The sequence below is a fragment of the Triticum aestivum genome, chromosome 2D (assembly GCF_018294505.1).
Source record: "Triticum aestivum cultivar Chinese Spring chromosome 2D, IWGSC CS RefSeq v2.1, whole genome shotgun sequence".
NCBI classification, from domain to species: domain Eukaryota; kingdom Viridiplantae; phylum Streptophyta; class Magnoliopsida; order Poales; family Poaceae; genus Triticum; species Triticum aestivum.
In genome coordinates, this window is record NC_057799.1 from 233,624,621 (window position 1) to 233,641,809 (window position 17,189).

The 17,189-nt window shown below is 49.4% G+C and overlaps 1 protein-coding gene across 1 annotated transcript; it reads left to right on the forward strand.

Moving 5' to 3' along the window:
• Positions 1–12,381: 12,381 nt before the first annotated feature.
• LOC123049205 (uncharacterized) lies at positions 12,382–16,368 on the forward strand. Its single transcript, XM_044472168.1, has 2 exons — positions 12,382–13,567; positions 14,382–16,368. Exons 1-2 carry the CDS (start codon positions 12,856–12,858, stop codon positions 14,429–14,431), a joined length of 762 nt encoding a protein of 253 aa, XP_044328103.1. The 5' UTR covers positions 12,382–12,855; the 3' UTR covers positions 14,432–16,368.
• The last annotated feature ends 821 nt before the right edge of the window (positions 16,369–17,189 follow it).

Sequence of the window (17,189 nt, forward strand, 5' to 3'; positions counted from 1 at the left end):
AAAACTGCTACTGTTACTTTTGCCACTGTTACCGTTACTTCCATACTACTTTGCCACTAAATATTTTGCTGCAGATATTAAGTCTTTCAGGTGTGGTTGAATTGACAACTCGGCTGCTAATACTTGAGAATATTCTCTGGCTCCCCTTGTGTCGAATCAATAAATTTGGGTTGAATACTCTACCCTCGAAAACTGTTGCGATCCCCTATAGTTTCGGGTTATCAAGACCTTTTTCTGGCCCCGTTGCCGGGGAGGATAGCTCTATTCTCTGAGTCACTTGGGATTTATATTTGTTGATCACTATGAGGAATTTGAAAGATACTAGAACCAAGATTTTCCCTCTACTATGAGGGGATGTAAGGAACTACCATCTAGCTCTGCACTTGATTCACCTTCTGTTTTGAGTAAGCTTGCGACACCTACACCTGCTATTGATTCTGATATGTCGCATGTTATTGATGATGCTACTTCTACTATGAATGATGCTTATGATGCTACTACTTTGCTTGGTAAAACTATGCCACTGGGTGAATTACTTGATGAACATCTTGCTAGAGTTAGAACTATTGATTATGCTGAAGATGATGATATTTCTGAAACTGATGAAATTATTGAAACTGAAAACTTTGAAACACCTGATAAGACTAGCTCTCCTAGATATGAACTTCCTGTTATGCCTGAGGGTTATGTCATGGATGGAGAGGTAGCTAGGGTATTTCTTGCTTGTAAGGATAGAGATGATCTTAACAAATTATTATGCAAGTGGAAAGAAAATTCTTTGAATGCTAGAATGCAATATGATCCTAAGTTTGCTAATTCACCTATCTTTGTTACTGATAAGGATTATGAATTCTCTGTTGATCCTGAGTTAATTACTTTGGTTGAATCTGATCCTTTCCATGGTTATGAATCTGAAACAGTTGTGGCACATCTTACTAATTGAATGATATAGCCACCCTCTTTGCTCATGAGGAAAAAATTGGCTACTACTATATTCTTAAATTATTTCCTTTCTCGTTAAAGGGTGATGCTAAGTTACGGTTCAATTCTCTTGCTCCTGGTTGTGTGCGTAGTCCCCAGGATATGATTTACTACTTCTCTGAAAAATATTTCCCTACTCATAAGAAACAAGTTGCTTTAAAGGAAATATTTAACTTTGTGCAATTTGAAGAAGAGAGTCTCCCACAAGCTTGGGGGAGGCTTCTCCAATTACTTAATGCTTTGCCTGATCATCCTCTCAAGAAAAATGAAATACTTGATATCTTTTATAATGGCCTAACCGATGCTTCTAGGGACCACCTACATAGTTGTGCTGGTTGTGTTTGCAGGGAACGAGCTGTTGAGCAAGCTGAATTGCTATTGAATAATATATCGAGTAATGATAATGATTGGACTCTTCCTGAACCAACTCTCACGCCAACTCCGAAGAAAAGAGGTATTCTATTTCTAAGTCCTGAAGATATGCAAGAGGCAAAGAAATCTATGAAAGAAAAAGGTATTAAGGCTGAAGATGTTAAGAATTTACCGCCTATTGGAGAAATACATGGTCTTGATAACCCGACGCACGTAGTAGAGGTAAACTCTCTATATAGTTTTGATGAAGGTGATATTCTGTCGGCGTCCTGGGACCGGGGGTGCCCAGACATGCCTGCCTGCGGCCCACGGCGTGGCCCCGTCGACGGCCCGGTACGGCCCAGCTTCAACAACAACAAACTCAATACCCTCGCGAGGGGCCAAGCCTCACGAGGCGGACGACACCAAGACCTCCCTGGGGGCGGCCTCCCTAGGCTGGATCCCGAGGAGCGGAGATATCAATGCAAGCTGCACCTCGCGAGGTTCACATGACGTGAGTCGTGACGACCAAGGCCATGCGGGCGCCAGCAAGCGCAGTGTATGAGTTTCCTCTTTGGTGCTAAGGAGGCAAGCGCAGACGCGGGTTCCTGAGGAATCAAGCAAAGGTTTCCATATCGGTGCAACAAGACCAAGACCGCCAAGACGGCAGGACGGAGGTCACCGCGGCGTCACCACCAGAGGCTTTTGCAGGCGAAGACTACTTTTGTCAGGATAACTTGTACTAGTTGTCTCCCTTCGAGTTTGGCCGTTGCGGGATCCCTTCCCGCCTACATTTGGGAAGAGGACCAAGGCCACTATAAATAGGACTTAGCCACCACCATAGAGGGGACAGATCCACTCCACCCTGACCACCTCACCAGCTCATCGATCTCAAGAACACCTCACCTCCTGAGGCTGTTCAACCATTGTACTAGTTCATCCTCAGCCCCTCAAGGCAATCCACCATAAAGCTGGAGTAGGGTATTACACCGCAAGGTAGCCTAAACCAGGATAAACTGATGTGTCTCTTGTCCCTTGGGTTCGTCGAGCTAGGATGTGGAATCGTTGAGCAGGCAGACTCGGGGGGACGAGTCCTTCGCACGCACCCCAGAGTTCAAACCTCTCAAGGGTCTGCGGAACCCCGAATCCAACATTTGGCGCGCCAGGTAGGGGTGCGTCGAAGCTTCGCCTCTCCGTCTGCTTCACTTCTTCGTCCGATTCGCTTCTCCATTCAGCTCCCATGGCGAGCACCGCTCCTCCGGCCGGATCGACGAGCACGCACGGAGGCGTTGTGGGTCTCTAGGCTTTGACCCCCACCCTGCGGCAGGTACAGTGGCCGCCCAAGTTCAGGCGGGAGTTGCCGCCTCGCTACGACGGTGCGGCGGATCCGACAGGTTTCCTCCAGGCCTACGAGGAGGCCGTTTGGGTGGCCGGCGGCGACGACAAGGTCATGGCCAACTGGTTTCCCATGGCCCTCACTGGCGTACCACGCGCTTGGCTGCTCAGCCTGCCAGGATCTTCTGTGGACTCCTGGGAGGAGCTGCGCGGCCTCTTCATCGCGCGCTTCCTGGCACCGGCGCCCCACGCCGTCGCAGCCCTCCTTGGCGGTTCGCAGGCGCCACCCTCGGACCGCCACGTCAAGTAGTTCTTCCGCCAAGTGGGTGCCGCCCGCGTGCAGGGAGCTCCTCCGGGGTGGGCGGCACCCAAAGCCGACCTCACCTTCGACTCGAGGGACCACCCCGCGAATACCGCGGGCGCAGGCGCGCTCCTGATGCTTTGCACCCCCACCATATGCAACGTGGCGGTGACCAAGACCCTCATCGACGGAGGGGCCGGCCTCAACGTGCTCTCCATGGAAGCTTTCGGCCTGCTTCACGTGCCACATGGCAGGCTCCACCCCACTAAGCCGTTCTCCGGGGTTGTCAACGGATCCACCAGCCCCTTGGGGCAGATCTGCCTCCCCGTCACCTTCGGCACCCGTGACAACTACCACACCGAGCTTATCGACTTTGATATTACCCGCATCAGCCTCCCGTACAACGCCATCCTCGGGTACCCAGCCCTGGCCAAGTTCATGGCAGCAACTCACCCCGCCTACAACCTCATGAAGATGCCCGGGAGCAGCGGCATCCTCACCGTGGCTGGAGACACCAAGGAGGCCCTGACCGCCCTCAAGCTAGCCTTCAGGGCTGCGGTGGCAGCGCGTCCAGCCGATGAAGGAGCCCCTAAGGCCCCGAGGGCTGCGCCGGCAAAAAAGAAGTAGTTGTTCTCTCAAGACCGAACCGAGAGAAGAAGGTGCTAGTTGACAAGGATGGGGCATCGGGATCCACCTTCACCATAGGTGCCAACCTCGCCCCAGACTAAGAAAAGGGATTGGTTGATTTCTTGCGCACGAACAAGGAAGTATTTGCATGGGAGCCCAAGGACCTGATTGGAGTCCCAAGGGGGGTGATCGAGCATCACCTGAGGGTGTGCCCCAATGTGCGCCCGGTGAAGCAAAGGGCGCGACGGTAGTCCACGGAGAAGCAGTCATTCATCGTCCAAGAAACCCGCAAGCTACAGGATGCTGGTGTCATTCGGGAGGTCCGGTACCCAGAATGGTTGGCGAACCCGGTCATCGTCCCCAAGAAGGGCAGGAAGGAACACATGTGCGTCAATTTCACCAACCTCAACAAGGCTTGCCCTCAAGACCCCTTTCCGCTTCCGCGCATCGACCAGATTGTCGACACCACCGCCGAGTGCGACCTGTTGTGCTTCCTGGACGCATTCTCGGGGTATCACCAAATCAAGATGGCAGTGCAGGATGTTGAGAAGACGGCCTTCCTGACCCCATGCGGGGTGTATTGCTACACCTACATGCCCTTTGGGCTGCGTAATGCCGGAGCAACCTTCCAGTGGCTCATGCACATCGCTCTGGGCCAGCAGCTCGGGAGGAACGCCGAGGCCTACGTCAACGACATAGTGGTGAAGTCTCGGGAGGCAAGGACCCTCATCGAGGACCTGGAAGAAACGTTCGCCAGTCTGCACAAGGTGGACCTGCAGCTCAACTCGGAGAAGTGTGTATTTGGCGTCCCCTCCGGCAAGTTGTTGGGCTTTCTGGTGTCACGCAGGGAATCGAGGCAAACCCGGAGAAGATCAAGGCAATAGAAAGGATGAGTCCGCCACAGACCCTTAAGGAAATGCAAAAGTTGGCGGGCTATGTGACCTCGCTGGGGCGCTTCATCTCCAAGCTGGGGGAGCGCGCTCTCCCGTTCTTCAAGCTGATGAAGAAGAATGGGGCCGTTCGAGTGGACTTCGGAGGCTGACGTGGCATTTAAAGACCTCAAGAGATACCTCACCAGCCCACCAGTGATGGTGGCGCCGCGTCCTCTCGAGCCCCTGGTGCTTTACCTGGCCGCGGCGCCTCACTCAGCCAGCGCAGCGCTGGTGGCCGTCCGGGAGGAGCGCCAGGCCAAGGGCATGCCACACGACGCCGCGCGCTCGGTCAAGATAATGCAGCCTCAAGATGGCGTCCCTGAAGCCTCGGCGGCGCCAACAGATGACCAGGCTCCACAAGACAGCGCTCTTGAGGCCGCGGTTGCCCCAACAGATGACCAGGCTCCTGAGGTGCCCTAGCCTCAGGAGGTCTCGGAATCTGCCAACACTTCCGCCCTCATCGAGCACCCGGTGTACTTCGTCAGCATGGTACTGCGTGACGCGCGGGCACGCTACCCCATACCGCAGAAGCTCTTGCTCACGCTCCTTGTTGCCTCACGCAAGCTGTACCACTACTTCCAAGGCCATCCCATTAAGGTCGTCTCAGCTTACCCGCTGGAGAGGGTGCTCCGGAGCCCCAATGCTGCGGGGAGGGTCGCCGAGTGGAACATCGAATTGCAGGCATTCCAGCTGGAGTTCAGCACCACCAGGGTCATCAAGGGTGTCGCGCTCGCCGACTTCGTGCCGGAGTGGACTGACGCTCCAGGGCCCGAAGCAGGTGAGGACCGGTCCCTCTTGCCAGGGAGCGAAGCACCAGACGGTTGGGTCATGTACTTTGACGGCGCCTTCGCACGTTAGGGCGGGGGGGCTGGAGACGTGCTCATCTCGCCCACTTAGGACAAGCTCTACTACGCTGTGCAGCTCTATTTGCAACGCGGCGAAAAGGTCTCCAACAACATCATGGAGTACGAAGGCTTGATTGCCGGCCCCAAGGCTGCGGCCGCTTTGGGCGTGAAGCGCCTCACCATCAAGGGCGACTCCCAGCTCCTCGTCAACTTCTCCAACAAAGCATACAAGCCGAAGGACGAGCACATGGAGGCATACCTCGCGGAGGTACGCAAAATTGAGTATCTCCGGCAACATTACTTGTGCACAGTAGTGATCCGTACCTTCCATTGCATACATACCATATCATCTCGGTATCATCATATCATCCCTTGTGTCACAAGATTGTTCCCGCATATACACAATTGCTATCTTTGTTTGTGCATTTCGCATAAGTGGCCATAAAAAAGAATAAGATTTTAAGCAAAAAGAGATCAAAGAAGCTTGTAAGCAAGAGCCATAGCATCATACCACATTGCACATAAGATTGTCATATCTGATCATCTTGGATCATCTTGAGAAGAACACTGGGAATTCATACACATAGCATACTTGGGATAGAAAGCTCATGCATTTTGCATCTTATAGGTTGTGCGCAAGTGTCGTATCCACCTATTGAGCAATCATGCTAGCGTCTCTCTTGAGTTGTGCAAAATGAGCGTTTTCCGTGGATTCCACATTTTGTGCTCATTCCTTGGTTGCACAACCCCATTTATCTATCCGTGTGTGTTCCCGTGTGCCACATATTGCAATTGGTCTACTTGTTTCACTTGCGGATTTGTGAATCTTTTCCAACATTATTGACTCTTGCTTACATTTTGCATCAAATTTTTGTGCCACTATCCTCACCGAGCTCCACCATAGGCCTTACTTTTGTAGGTGTGAGAATTGACAAGATCCGGTACCAATTGTGTTATTTCCTTGATACATTATTGAGTGATCATTGATCCATCTTCAACATTCGAAAGGTACATTTGGTATAGTTCTTTCCTTTCTTCCACTCACATTTGCTCAAGTCTTGTGATGGATAGGCGAAGCATTTCATCACCGATCTTCCACGACAACGACGGTGCAAACAACTACATCACCGAAACATCCATCTTCGGACTACAACGAGCAATGCAAGGCATTGAGCAACTCACCATCGACATTCATCAGAGCGAAGCAAGGAAAAGGGACTACTTCGACACCAAGTTGGATGAACAAATGGATCAAGTACGAGACTTGGTGGCCAAATACAAGTCTTCTTCCCCTTCGTCATCTTCACGGCGGAGACGCTCAAGTCGCACACCTTCAGAGCGGCCACAAGATGCAAGTACCACGCGGCACCATCAAGAAAACCTTCATGAGCACAAGAGAAGACCGCGAGTCAAGCACCAACAAGACGAAGCTATGACTACTACCACCACTTCGGCATCTTCGTCAAGTGTTATCAGGGCATCTTTGCCTTTGGACGTACGACATCTTCGCCTACCTCCGACGAGTACGCCTACATCGGCCTTCATCCACGGCGACGGTGACGAGATGATCGAGCATGGGATTTTCCCTTCCATCATGGAGGAGCGCGATGATGTGCCATCTTTGGCATTCATCCACGGCGACGACGACGAGATGGTTGAGCATGGGATTTTCCCTTCGACCACGGTGACGTATGATGACTTGAGTGACTTGTGCCACCATATTGAGAGCGAGTGTGACTTCACCACTAGCCCCATATATGATGAGTTGCCACAATTCCCATGTGAGGAGAGCCACAACCCCCACCACTTGACTGAGATGAGTGACTCCACCATATGTGACGTTGAGTCCACCTATTTTGAGGGAGTGAGTGAACCACCACATGGAGAGAGTGTGATAGTTTATTGGGCATGTGAGGCCACTATGATTTCTAACAACTTAACCTCTACCTCTATTGTGTCTTCTCCTTTGGTGCTAGGTCCCATATATGATGACGCACCGATTCACGACGACTTCGTCCTTCCTTTGGACAAGACGATGGCCATGGTGGCATATGATGCACCCCCACATGGTTCCATCAAGATGAAGATGGCCACCATTTGGTCTTTGCCACCTCACCTACACAACATGAGCGGATTGAGAAAGGTAAAATAGGTGAAGGTGATGATCTAGTCCCACTAGTGGACATTCTTGACATTGATTGCTTGCATGATGTTGATCCACCTATTACCATGCTTCATCCTAGTTCGACTTCCCCATGTGATGATTTATTGCCCATTTATGATGAGTATGATGATTGCAATGTGGAGTCTATTAGGTGTGATGCCATGTTACATAGGATTTCTTCCGACAATTCTCTAGGTCACATCATGTTTGATAATCCGCTTGACTTGTCATATGCTATGCATGAGATCAACCATATGCCATATTTGCAATCTCGTCGTAGTGACTATGCGTATGCCTTTAAAATAAACCCAATTTGCACTTATGGCATAGATGACAAGCCCATGGTTATTGGCATTTGTTTCTCTTGTGATGATATTGATATGCTCCCTTTGCATCATTTATCTCATATGCCATGCCATGACCACCTAGCTTCGGATATGCATTGTTTTGGATGTTGTCCATTTTCTCCATATGATGTTTCCGCTTTTGCTCAAGAGGAGACCCCCATAGTTTCCTCATCCATATTAGGAGATTTTGATCCATCCCATCCATTGCATGATTCAATTGATTGTGTGCACCATATGCATCCCATGAATAAAAATGCTCTTGTTGTGCCACACACTTGCTATAATTGTATGCTCAATTTGCATCCCCATCGTGTTATACATAGCAACTATTCATTCATGATGGATGACATGTTCTTATACCATGCAACCAATTTCTTTGAGCATTGCTTATATTGTGCTAACTCACACGTGAACATACACATTATGATGGATGATGTGTACATTTACCACACACACACTTCTTTGGATTGTTTCTATTTTATGTAGATACCCATACTTACTCGTCAAGCTCGCAAGACCATGAGTTGACGAAATGAGCTCTAGAGAGCAATGATGCCTTGGGGACCCGTGAGATGTATCACCAACCGTTTCCACCGTGCAACGACACCGCGCATTCGTTCTACATGGCCCTCACTTGGTTATGGGTTATATACCACTTCTCACTTTATGCCCATATTACCTTGTTCACTTCGCATGATATGCTCATTTCTATACATTTGCCATGCATTTGTGACCCATGCTTTGCATTACCCATGATGATCGATTCTAGTACTTGTATGTGTATTTGCAAGCATGGTGGAGATATTGCTTGTTCTTGCCATGTTTCCTTGGTGATCCATTCCTATGATGATACATTGATCTTGCTTTGTAATCGTACTTGTGATATGTCATGTGCATTGCCTATGCCTATTATTTGCTCACATGACATGATTGCCATGATTTCCTCTAGTATGTTGCATCTTCGCACTACTAGCCTACACGACTTGCTTCCTATGATTGCTTGCCTTGTCACATCACCGATGATTCATACTTGTTCTTTTAATGCGGTTGATAGCCACTATTGCCATGCTATATTCACTACACCCCATGCAAGTTACGCTTGGATTTCTTGCACTTGCCCCATGTGTTTAGATATTTCATTTCATTTGGTGTTGTGAATGACTCTTATGCCTACCATAGATCGTTCATTGAGAGTCTTACGCATGCTTGTTTCCATGATATCCTTGATTTTGCTCAATTTATGTGCTTACATGACATGTCACCATCCCTTGTCACACCATATGCTATGCTTGATGACGACACTTGTTTGGTGAATAACCTCTTGAATGCTTGGTTTTGCACTAATGCTAACCACATGTGTTTTTCCAAGTGTTTTTTATACTTGCTCCTTTTGAAGGAATCATAAGATGGTGCGACATTGGAGAGTGCCATTTTGAGCTTCAACATGACAAGTGCTTGGTGGTTGTCCACTTCTACATGGCGACGCCCTCTCTTTCCGACGGCGATGAAGATCATGATCCATGGACGGATCTCTCCCAAGGGGGGTGGAGATGATGCGGAGCATCCCTCACCCATCCACATGGACACGCCATCACCACCGCAAGCACCGAGAGGACCGATGGTAAGATCACGTGCACGCACCATCGAGAACGAGGTCAATTATTTCCTCTTCGAGTCTCGTTCGGAATCGCACATGAATCGGGTTCTACCTCAAATGGATTCATTGTGCCTTCGTAGGTACCAAGGACTTGACCATGAAGAAGCTAGGAGGGAGACTCGTGCACACATCAAGGAAGGAGAAGGAGGGAAGCATCAAGACATACAAGGAGACGGAGTTCCTGGACAACCCGGGTGCCCGGACACGAAGCCACGGAAGGGCCAAGTCCCCTGGACTCCCCGGGTGCCCGGTCGCGTCGACCCAGGGTGCCCGGCCCCTGCTTTGGCGTCGCGCCTGCCTACCCCGGGTGCCCCGCCCCGAGGCCCCGAGTGCCCGGCCACTTGCCCAGCCGCCGCCTGGGCCGCACCCCGGGTGCCCGGCCTTCCACCTGGTCCGGCCCAGCCTCGCCCGGGTGCCCGGGCTCTCACCCCCCGGGTGCCCAGCCCTCCTCCACGTGCCAAGGCCGGTGCCCCTGACCGGTTCGGGTGCCCGGGCCCTCAACCCCGGGTGCCCGGCCAACTACAGCCGCGCCCACCTCCGGGTGCCCGGGCCACTTGACCCCGGGTGCCCGGACTACTCCGAATTGTGTGCGTTTTCAGGGTCATTTTGGACGTTTCTATCCCTCCCCCCCCTCAATTTCGTCCCTAGGCTATAAGTACTCTCCCCCTAGCTCATTTAGAGGATAGCAAAGTATTTGATAGACAAAGTGAGATATTTTCTCATCTCCCTCCTTTTGGAGATCTAGACCTCCTCTTGGAGATCAAGCCCTCCTCTTGGAGAAGCTCTTATTAGAGATCAAGCCCTCCTCTTGGAGAAGGATCCCCATCATAGGATCATCAAGGCCTCTTTCCTCATAAGATTGGGATGAACTAGTTACCACTTGTATCTTCTTGTGTTGGATTTGGACCTTTGTATCTCTTTGTGTGATTGGATCTAGCACATGTGTGATTGGATCAAGTCAATTTGAGTGTTCCTCTTGTTTTCCCCCTTTGTGTTCTTCTTGTTCTTGGGGATTTCCCCTCCTTCGTGAAAGATCTCCATCTAGGGTTCCACCCTACAACATCTTGGTATCATGAGCCATGGTTTCTCATGAAATTGGAGGCCCCCTTCTTGTTCTCTAGCCTAATTTTGTTGTGTTCTTCCCCAATTTCGAAAATTCCCGACCAAAAATAGCCCCAATTTTTTTGTGATTTGTTGGTTTGATGAGGTTTTGTTGGATTTGATCCATCGATTTGCTTGGTTTCAAGTGGATCTTGCCTTCCCCCCATCCATCTCCACCTTTCCCTCTATGAAATCCACCAATTTCTCCCATTTTCCCACAAATTTCCACCCAAATCCGTGACCCCCGGGCACCCGGACCTCAAACCCCGAGCACCCGGACCCCCCGACCATCCACGCTGACCACCCTGGGTGCTCGCGCCTCTTACCACCGGGCCACTTCTTCCGCCCAACCCCGCTGACCACCCCGGGTGCCCACACCTCCGACCCCCGGCCACCCGCACCCCCCACCCCCGAATCAGCCCACCAACAAAAACAGTTTCAGCCATAACTTTCACTCCCGGAGTCCGATTTTGACGTTTTTTAGCTCGTTGAGTAGCTATTGACATCCCCCATCCATCTAGATAGGTTCCAACATCATTTGACTCCATCAAAATTTTGGCATTTTGGCATCTTTGCCTAGGTCATCCACCATATCATCCGCAAAACCACCATAGCTTTCCGCAACCTAACCTTTTTTGCTCCATTTAGCATTTGTGGTTGCTTGAGTGGTGACTTGAGTCTCCTAAGGTGTTTCGGCTACTTAGGGACGGTTTCTTCATCATCAACCACCACCAGCACTTCCGCATTGCTAACTCTGGAACCATCAACGCATTCCACTACCACCATTTGACATTTTCCTTTGAGATTTTGAGTTTGCGGTTTTTCTGTTTCCTAGGGTGTTTCGGCTGACTAGGAACGGTTCAACATCGACAATACCGCCGCTCAACTTAGACAAGGATTCGACATCGACCACCTTCACCAATTTGACACCCTAACCGTAAGCAAGAACGGTAACCTCTATATCATCTTGGTATCGTGGTATCCCATCATTGTACATTCTTGCCATTGCATTTTTAATCCCTAGCCCATTTTGCGTCACTTTCCTATCGGGACTAGCCATTAAGTATTGTCGGCAACGTTACTTGTGCACAATAGTGATCCGTACCTTCCATTGCATACATACCATATCATCTCGGTATCATCATATCATCCCTTGTGTCACAAGATTGTTCCCGCATATACACAATTGCTATCTTTGTTTGTGCATTTCGCATAAGTGGCCATAAAAAAGAATAAGCTTTTAAGCAAAAAGAGAGCAAAGAAGCTTGTAAGCAAGAGGCATAGCATCATACCACATTGCACATAAGATTGTCATATCCGATCATCTTGGATCATCTTGAGAAGAACACCGGGAACATCATACACATATCGTACTTGGGATAGAAAGCTCATACTTTTTGCATCTTATAGGTTGTGCACAAGTGTCGTATCCGCCTATTGAGCAATCGTGCTAGCGTCTCTCTTGAGTTGTGTAGCACGAGCGTTCTCTGTGGATTCCACATTTTGTGCTCATTCCTTGGTTGCACGACCCCATTTATCTATTCGTGTGTGTTCCCGTGTGCCACATATTGTTATTGGTCTACTTGTTTCACTTGCGGATTTGTGGATCTTTTCCAACATTATTGACTCTTGCTTACATTTTGCATCAAATTTTTGTGCCACTATCCTCACCGAGCTCCACCATAAGCCTTACTTTTCTAGGTGTGAGAATTGACAAGATCCGGTACCAATTGTGTTATTTCCTTGATACATTATTGAGTGATCATTGATCCATCTTCAAAATTGGCAAGGTACATTTGGTCTAGTTCTTTCCTTTCTTCCACTCACATTTGCTCGAGTCTTGTGATGGATAGGCGAAGCATTTCATATCTGGTCTTCCACGACAACGACGGTGCAAACAACTACATCACCAAAACGTCCATCTTCGGACTACAACGAGCAATGCAAGGCATTGAGCGACTCGCCGTCGACATTCACTAGAGCAAAGCAAGGAAAAGGGACTACTTCGACACCAAGTTGGATGAACAAATGGATCAAGTATGAGACTTGGTGGCCAAATATAAGTCTTCTTCCCCTTCGTCATCTTCACGGCGCAGACGCACAAGTCGCACACCTTCAGAGCGGCCACAAGATGCAAGTACCACGCGGCACTGTCAAGCAAACCTTCATGAGAACAAGAGAAGACCGCGAGTCGAGCACCAACAAGACGAAGCTATGACTACTACCACCACTTTGGCATCTTCGTCAAGTGTTATCAGGGCATCTTCGCCTTTGGACGTACGGCATCTTCGCCTACCTCCGACGAGTACGCCTACATTGGCCTTCATCCACGGCGATGATGACGAGATGATCGAGCATGCGACTTTCCCTTCCTTCATGGAGGAGCGCGATGATGTGCCATCTTTGGCATTCATCCACGGCGACGACGACGAGATGGTTGAGCATGGGATTTTCCCTTCAACCACGGCGACGTATGATGACTTGAGTGACTTGTGCCACCATATTGAGAGCGAGAGTGACTTCACCACTAGCCCCATATATGATGAGTTGCCACAATTCCCATGTGAGGAGAGCCACAACCCCCACCACTTGACTGAGATGAGTGATTCCACCATATGTGATGTTGAGTCCACCTATTTTGAGGGAGTGAGTGAACAACCACATAGAGAGAGTGTGATAGTTGATTGGGCATGTGAGGCCACTATGATTTCTAACGACTTAACCTCTACATCCATTGTGTCTTCTCCTTTGGTGCTAGGTCCCATATATGATGACGCGCCGATTCGCGACGACTTCGTCCTTCCTTTGGACAAGACGATGGCCATGGTGGCATATGATGCACCCCCCACATGGTTCCATCAAGATGAAGATGACCACCATTTGGTCTTTGCCACCTCACCTACACAACATGAGCGGATTGAGAAAGGTAAAATAGGTGAAGGTGATGATCTAGTCCCACTAGTGGACATTCTTGACATTGATTGCTTGCATGATGTTGATCCACCTATAACCATGCTTCATGCTAGCTAGTTGGACTTCACCATGTGATGATTTATTGCCCATTTATGATGAGTATGATGATTGCCATGTGGAGTCTATTAGGTGTGATGCCATGTTACATAGAATTACTTCTGACAATTCTCTAGGTCACACCATGTTTGATAATCCGCTTAACTTGTCATATGTCGTGTATGAGATCAACCATATGTCATATTTGCAATCTCATCGTAGTGACTATGCATATGCCTTTAAAATAAACCCAATTTGCACTTATGGCATAGATGACAAGCCCATGGTTATTGGCATTTGTTTCTCTTGTGATGATATTGATATGTCCCTTTGCATCATTTATCTCATATGCCATGCCATGACCACCTAGCTTCGGATATGCATTGTTTTGGATGTTGTCCATTTTCTCCATATGATGTTTCCGCTTTTTCTCAAGAGGAGACCCCCATAGTTTCCTCATCCATATTAGGAAATTTTGATCCATCCCATCCATTGCATGATTCAATTGATTGTGTGCACCATATGCATCCCATGAATAAAAATGCTCTTGTTGTGCCACACACTTGCTATAATTGTATGCTCAATTTGCATCCCCATCGTGTTATACATAGCAACTATTCATTCATGATGGATGACATGTTCTTATACCATGCAACCAATTTATTTGAGCATTGCTTATATTGTGCTAACTCACACACACACTTCCTTTGGCTTGTTTCTATTTTGTGTAGATACCCATACTTACTCGTCAAGCTCGCAAGACCATGAGTTGACGAAATGAGCTCTAGAGAGCAACGATTCCTTGGGAACCCGTGAGATGTATCACCAACCGTTTCCTCCGTGCAATGACTCCGCGCATTCGTTCTACATGACCCTCACTTGGTTATGGGTTATATACCACTTCTCACTTTATGCCCATATTACCTTGTTCACTTTGCATGATATGCTCATTTCTATATATTTGCCATGCATTTGTTACCCATGCTTTGCATTACACATGATGATCGATTCTAGTACTTGTATGTGTATTTGCAAGCTTGGTGGAGATATTGCTTGTTCTTGCCATGTTTATTTGGTGATCCATTCCTCTAATGATACATTGATCTTGCTTTGTAATCGTGCTTGTGATATGTCATGTGCATTGCATATGCCTATTATTTGCTCACATGACATGATTGCCATGATTTCCTCTAGTATGTTGCATCTTTGCACTACTAGCCTACACGACTTGCTTCCTATGATTGCTTGCCTTGTCACATCACCGATGATTCATACTTGTTCTTTTAATGCGGTTGATAGCCACTATTGCCATGCTATATTCACTACACCCCATGCACGTTACGTTTGGATTGTCTTGCACTTGCCCCATGTGTTTAGACATTTCATTTCATTTGGTGTTGTTAATGACTCTTATGCCTACCATAGACCGTTCATTGAGAGTCTTATGCATGCTTGTTTCCATGATATCCTTGATTTTGCTCAATTTATGTGCTTACATGACATGTCACCATCCCTTGTCACACCATATGCTATGCTTGATGATGACACTTGTTTGGTGAATATCCACTTGAATGCTTGGTTTTGCACTAACGCTAACCACATTGTTTTTCCAAGTGTTTGTTATACTTGCTCCTTTTGAAGGAATCATAAGACGGTGCGACATTGGATAGTGCCATTTTGAGCTTCAACATGACAAGTGCTTGGTGGTTGTCCACTTCTACACGGCGACGCCCTCTCTTTCCGACGGTGATGAAGATCACGATCCATGGACGGATCTCTCCCAAGGGGGGGCGATGATGCGGAGCATCCCTCGCCCATCCACATGGACACGCCATCACCACCGCAAGCACCGAGAGGACCGATGACAAGAGCACGTGCACGCACCATCGAGAACGAGGTCAATTCTTTCCTCTTCGAGTCTCGTTCGGAATCGCACATGAATTGGGTTCTACCTCAAATGGATTCGTTGTGCCTTCTTAGGTACCAAGGACTTGACCACGAAGAATCTAGGAGGGAGACTCGTGCACACATCAAGGAAGGAGAAGGAGGGAAGCATCAAGACGTGCGAGGAGACGGAGTTCCTGGACACCCTGGGTGCCCGGACACGAAGCCACGGAAGGGCCAAGTCCCCTGGACACCCCTGGTGCCCGGTCGCATCGACCCCGGGTGCCCAGCCCCTGCTTTGGCGTCACGCCTGCCTACCCCGGGTGCCCGGCCACTTGCCCAGCCGCCGCCTGGGCCGCACCCCGGGTGCCCGGCCTCATGGCCCCGGGTGCTCGGCCTTCCCCCTGGTTCGGCCCAGCCTCGCCCGGGTGCCCGGGCTCTCACCCCCCGGGTGCCCAGCCCTCCTCGACGCGCCAAGGCCGGTGCCCCTGACCAGTTCGGGTGCCCGGGCCCTCAAACCCGGGTGCCCGGCCAACTACTGCCGCGCCCACCTCCGGGTGCCCGGGCCACTTGACCCTAGGTGCCCCGACTACTCCGAATTGTGTGCGATTTCAGGGTCATTTTGGACCTTTGTATCCCACCCGCCCCCCAATTTCGTCCCTAGGCTATAAGTACTCTCCCCCTAGCTCATTTAGAGGATAGCCAAGTATTTGATAAACAAAGTGAGATCTTTGCTCATCTTCCTCCTTTTGGAGATCTAGACCTCCTCTTGGAGATCAAGCCCTCCTCTTGGAGAAGCTCCTATTGGAGATCAAGCCCTCCTCTTGGAGAAGGGTCCCCATCATAGGATCATCAAGACCTCTTTCCTCATAAGATTGGGATGAACTAGTTACCACTCGTATCTTCTTGTGTTGGATTTGGACCTTTGTATCTCTCTTTGTGTGATTGGATCTAACACATGTGTGATTGGATCAAGTCAATTTGAGTGTTCCTCTTGTTTTCCCCCTTTGTGTTCTTCTTGTTCTTGGGGATTTCCCCTCCTTCGTGAAAGATTCCATCTAGGGTTCCACCCTACAACATCTTGGTATCATGAGCCATGGTTTCTCACGAAATTGGAGCCCCCCTTCTTGTTCTCTAGCCTAATTTTGTTGTGTTCTTCCCCAATTTCGAAAATTCCCGACCAAAAATAGTTCCAATTTTTATGTGATTTGTTGGTTTGATGAGGTTTTGTTGGATTTGGTCCATGGATTTGCTTGGTTTCAAGTGGATCTAGCCTTCCCACCATCCATCTCCACCTTTCCCTCTACGAAATCCACCCATTTCTCCCATTTTCCCACAAATTTCCGCCCAAATCAGTGACCCTCGGGCACCCGGACCTCAAACCCCGGGCACCCGGACCCCCCGACCATCCCCGCTGACCACCCCGGGTGCCCACACCCCTTACCCCCGGGCCACTTCTTCCGCCCAACCCCGCTGACCACACCGGGTGCCCGCACCTCCGACCCCCAGGCACCCGCACCCCCCCGAATCAGCCCACCAACAAAAACCGTTTCGGCCATAACTTTCACTCCCGGAGTCCGATTTTGACGTTTTTTAGCTCGTTGAGTAGCTATTGACATCCCCCATCCATCTAGATAGATTCCAACATCATTTGA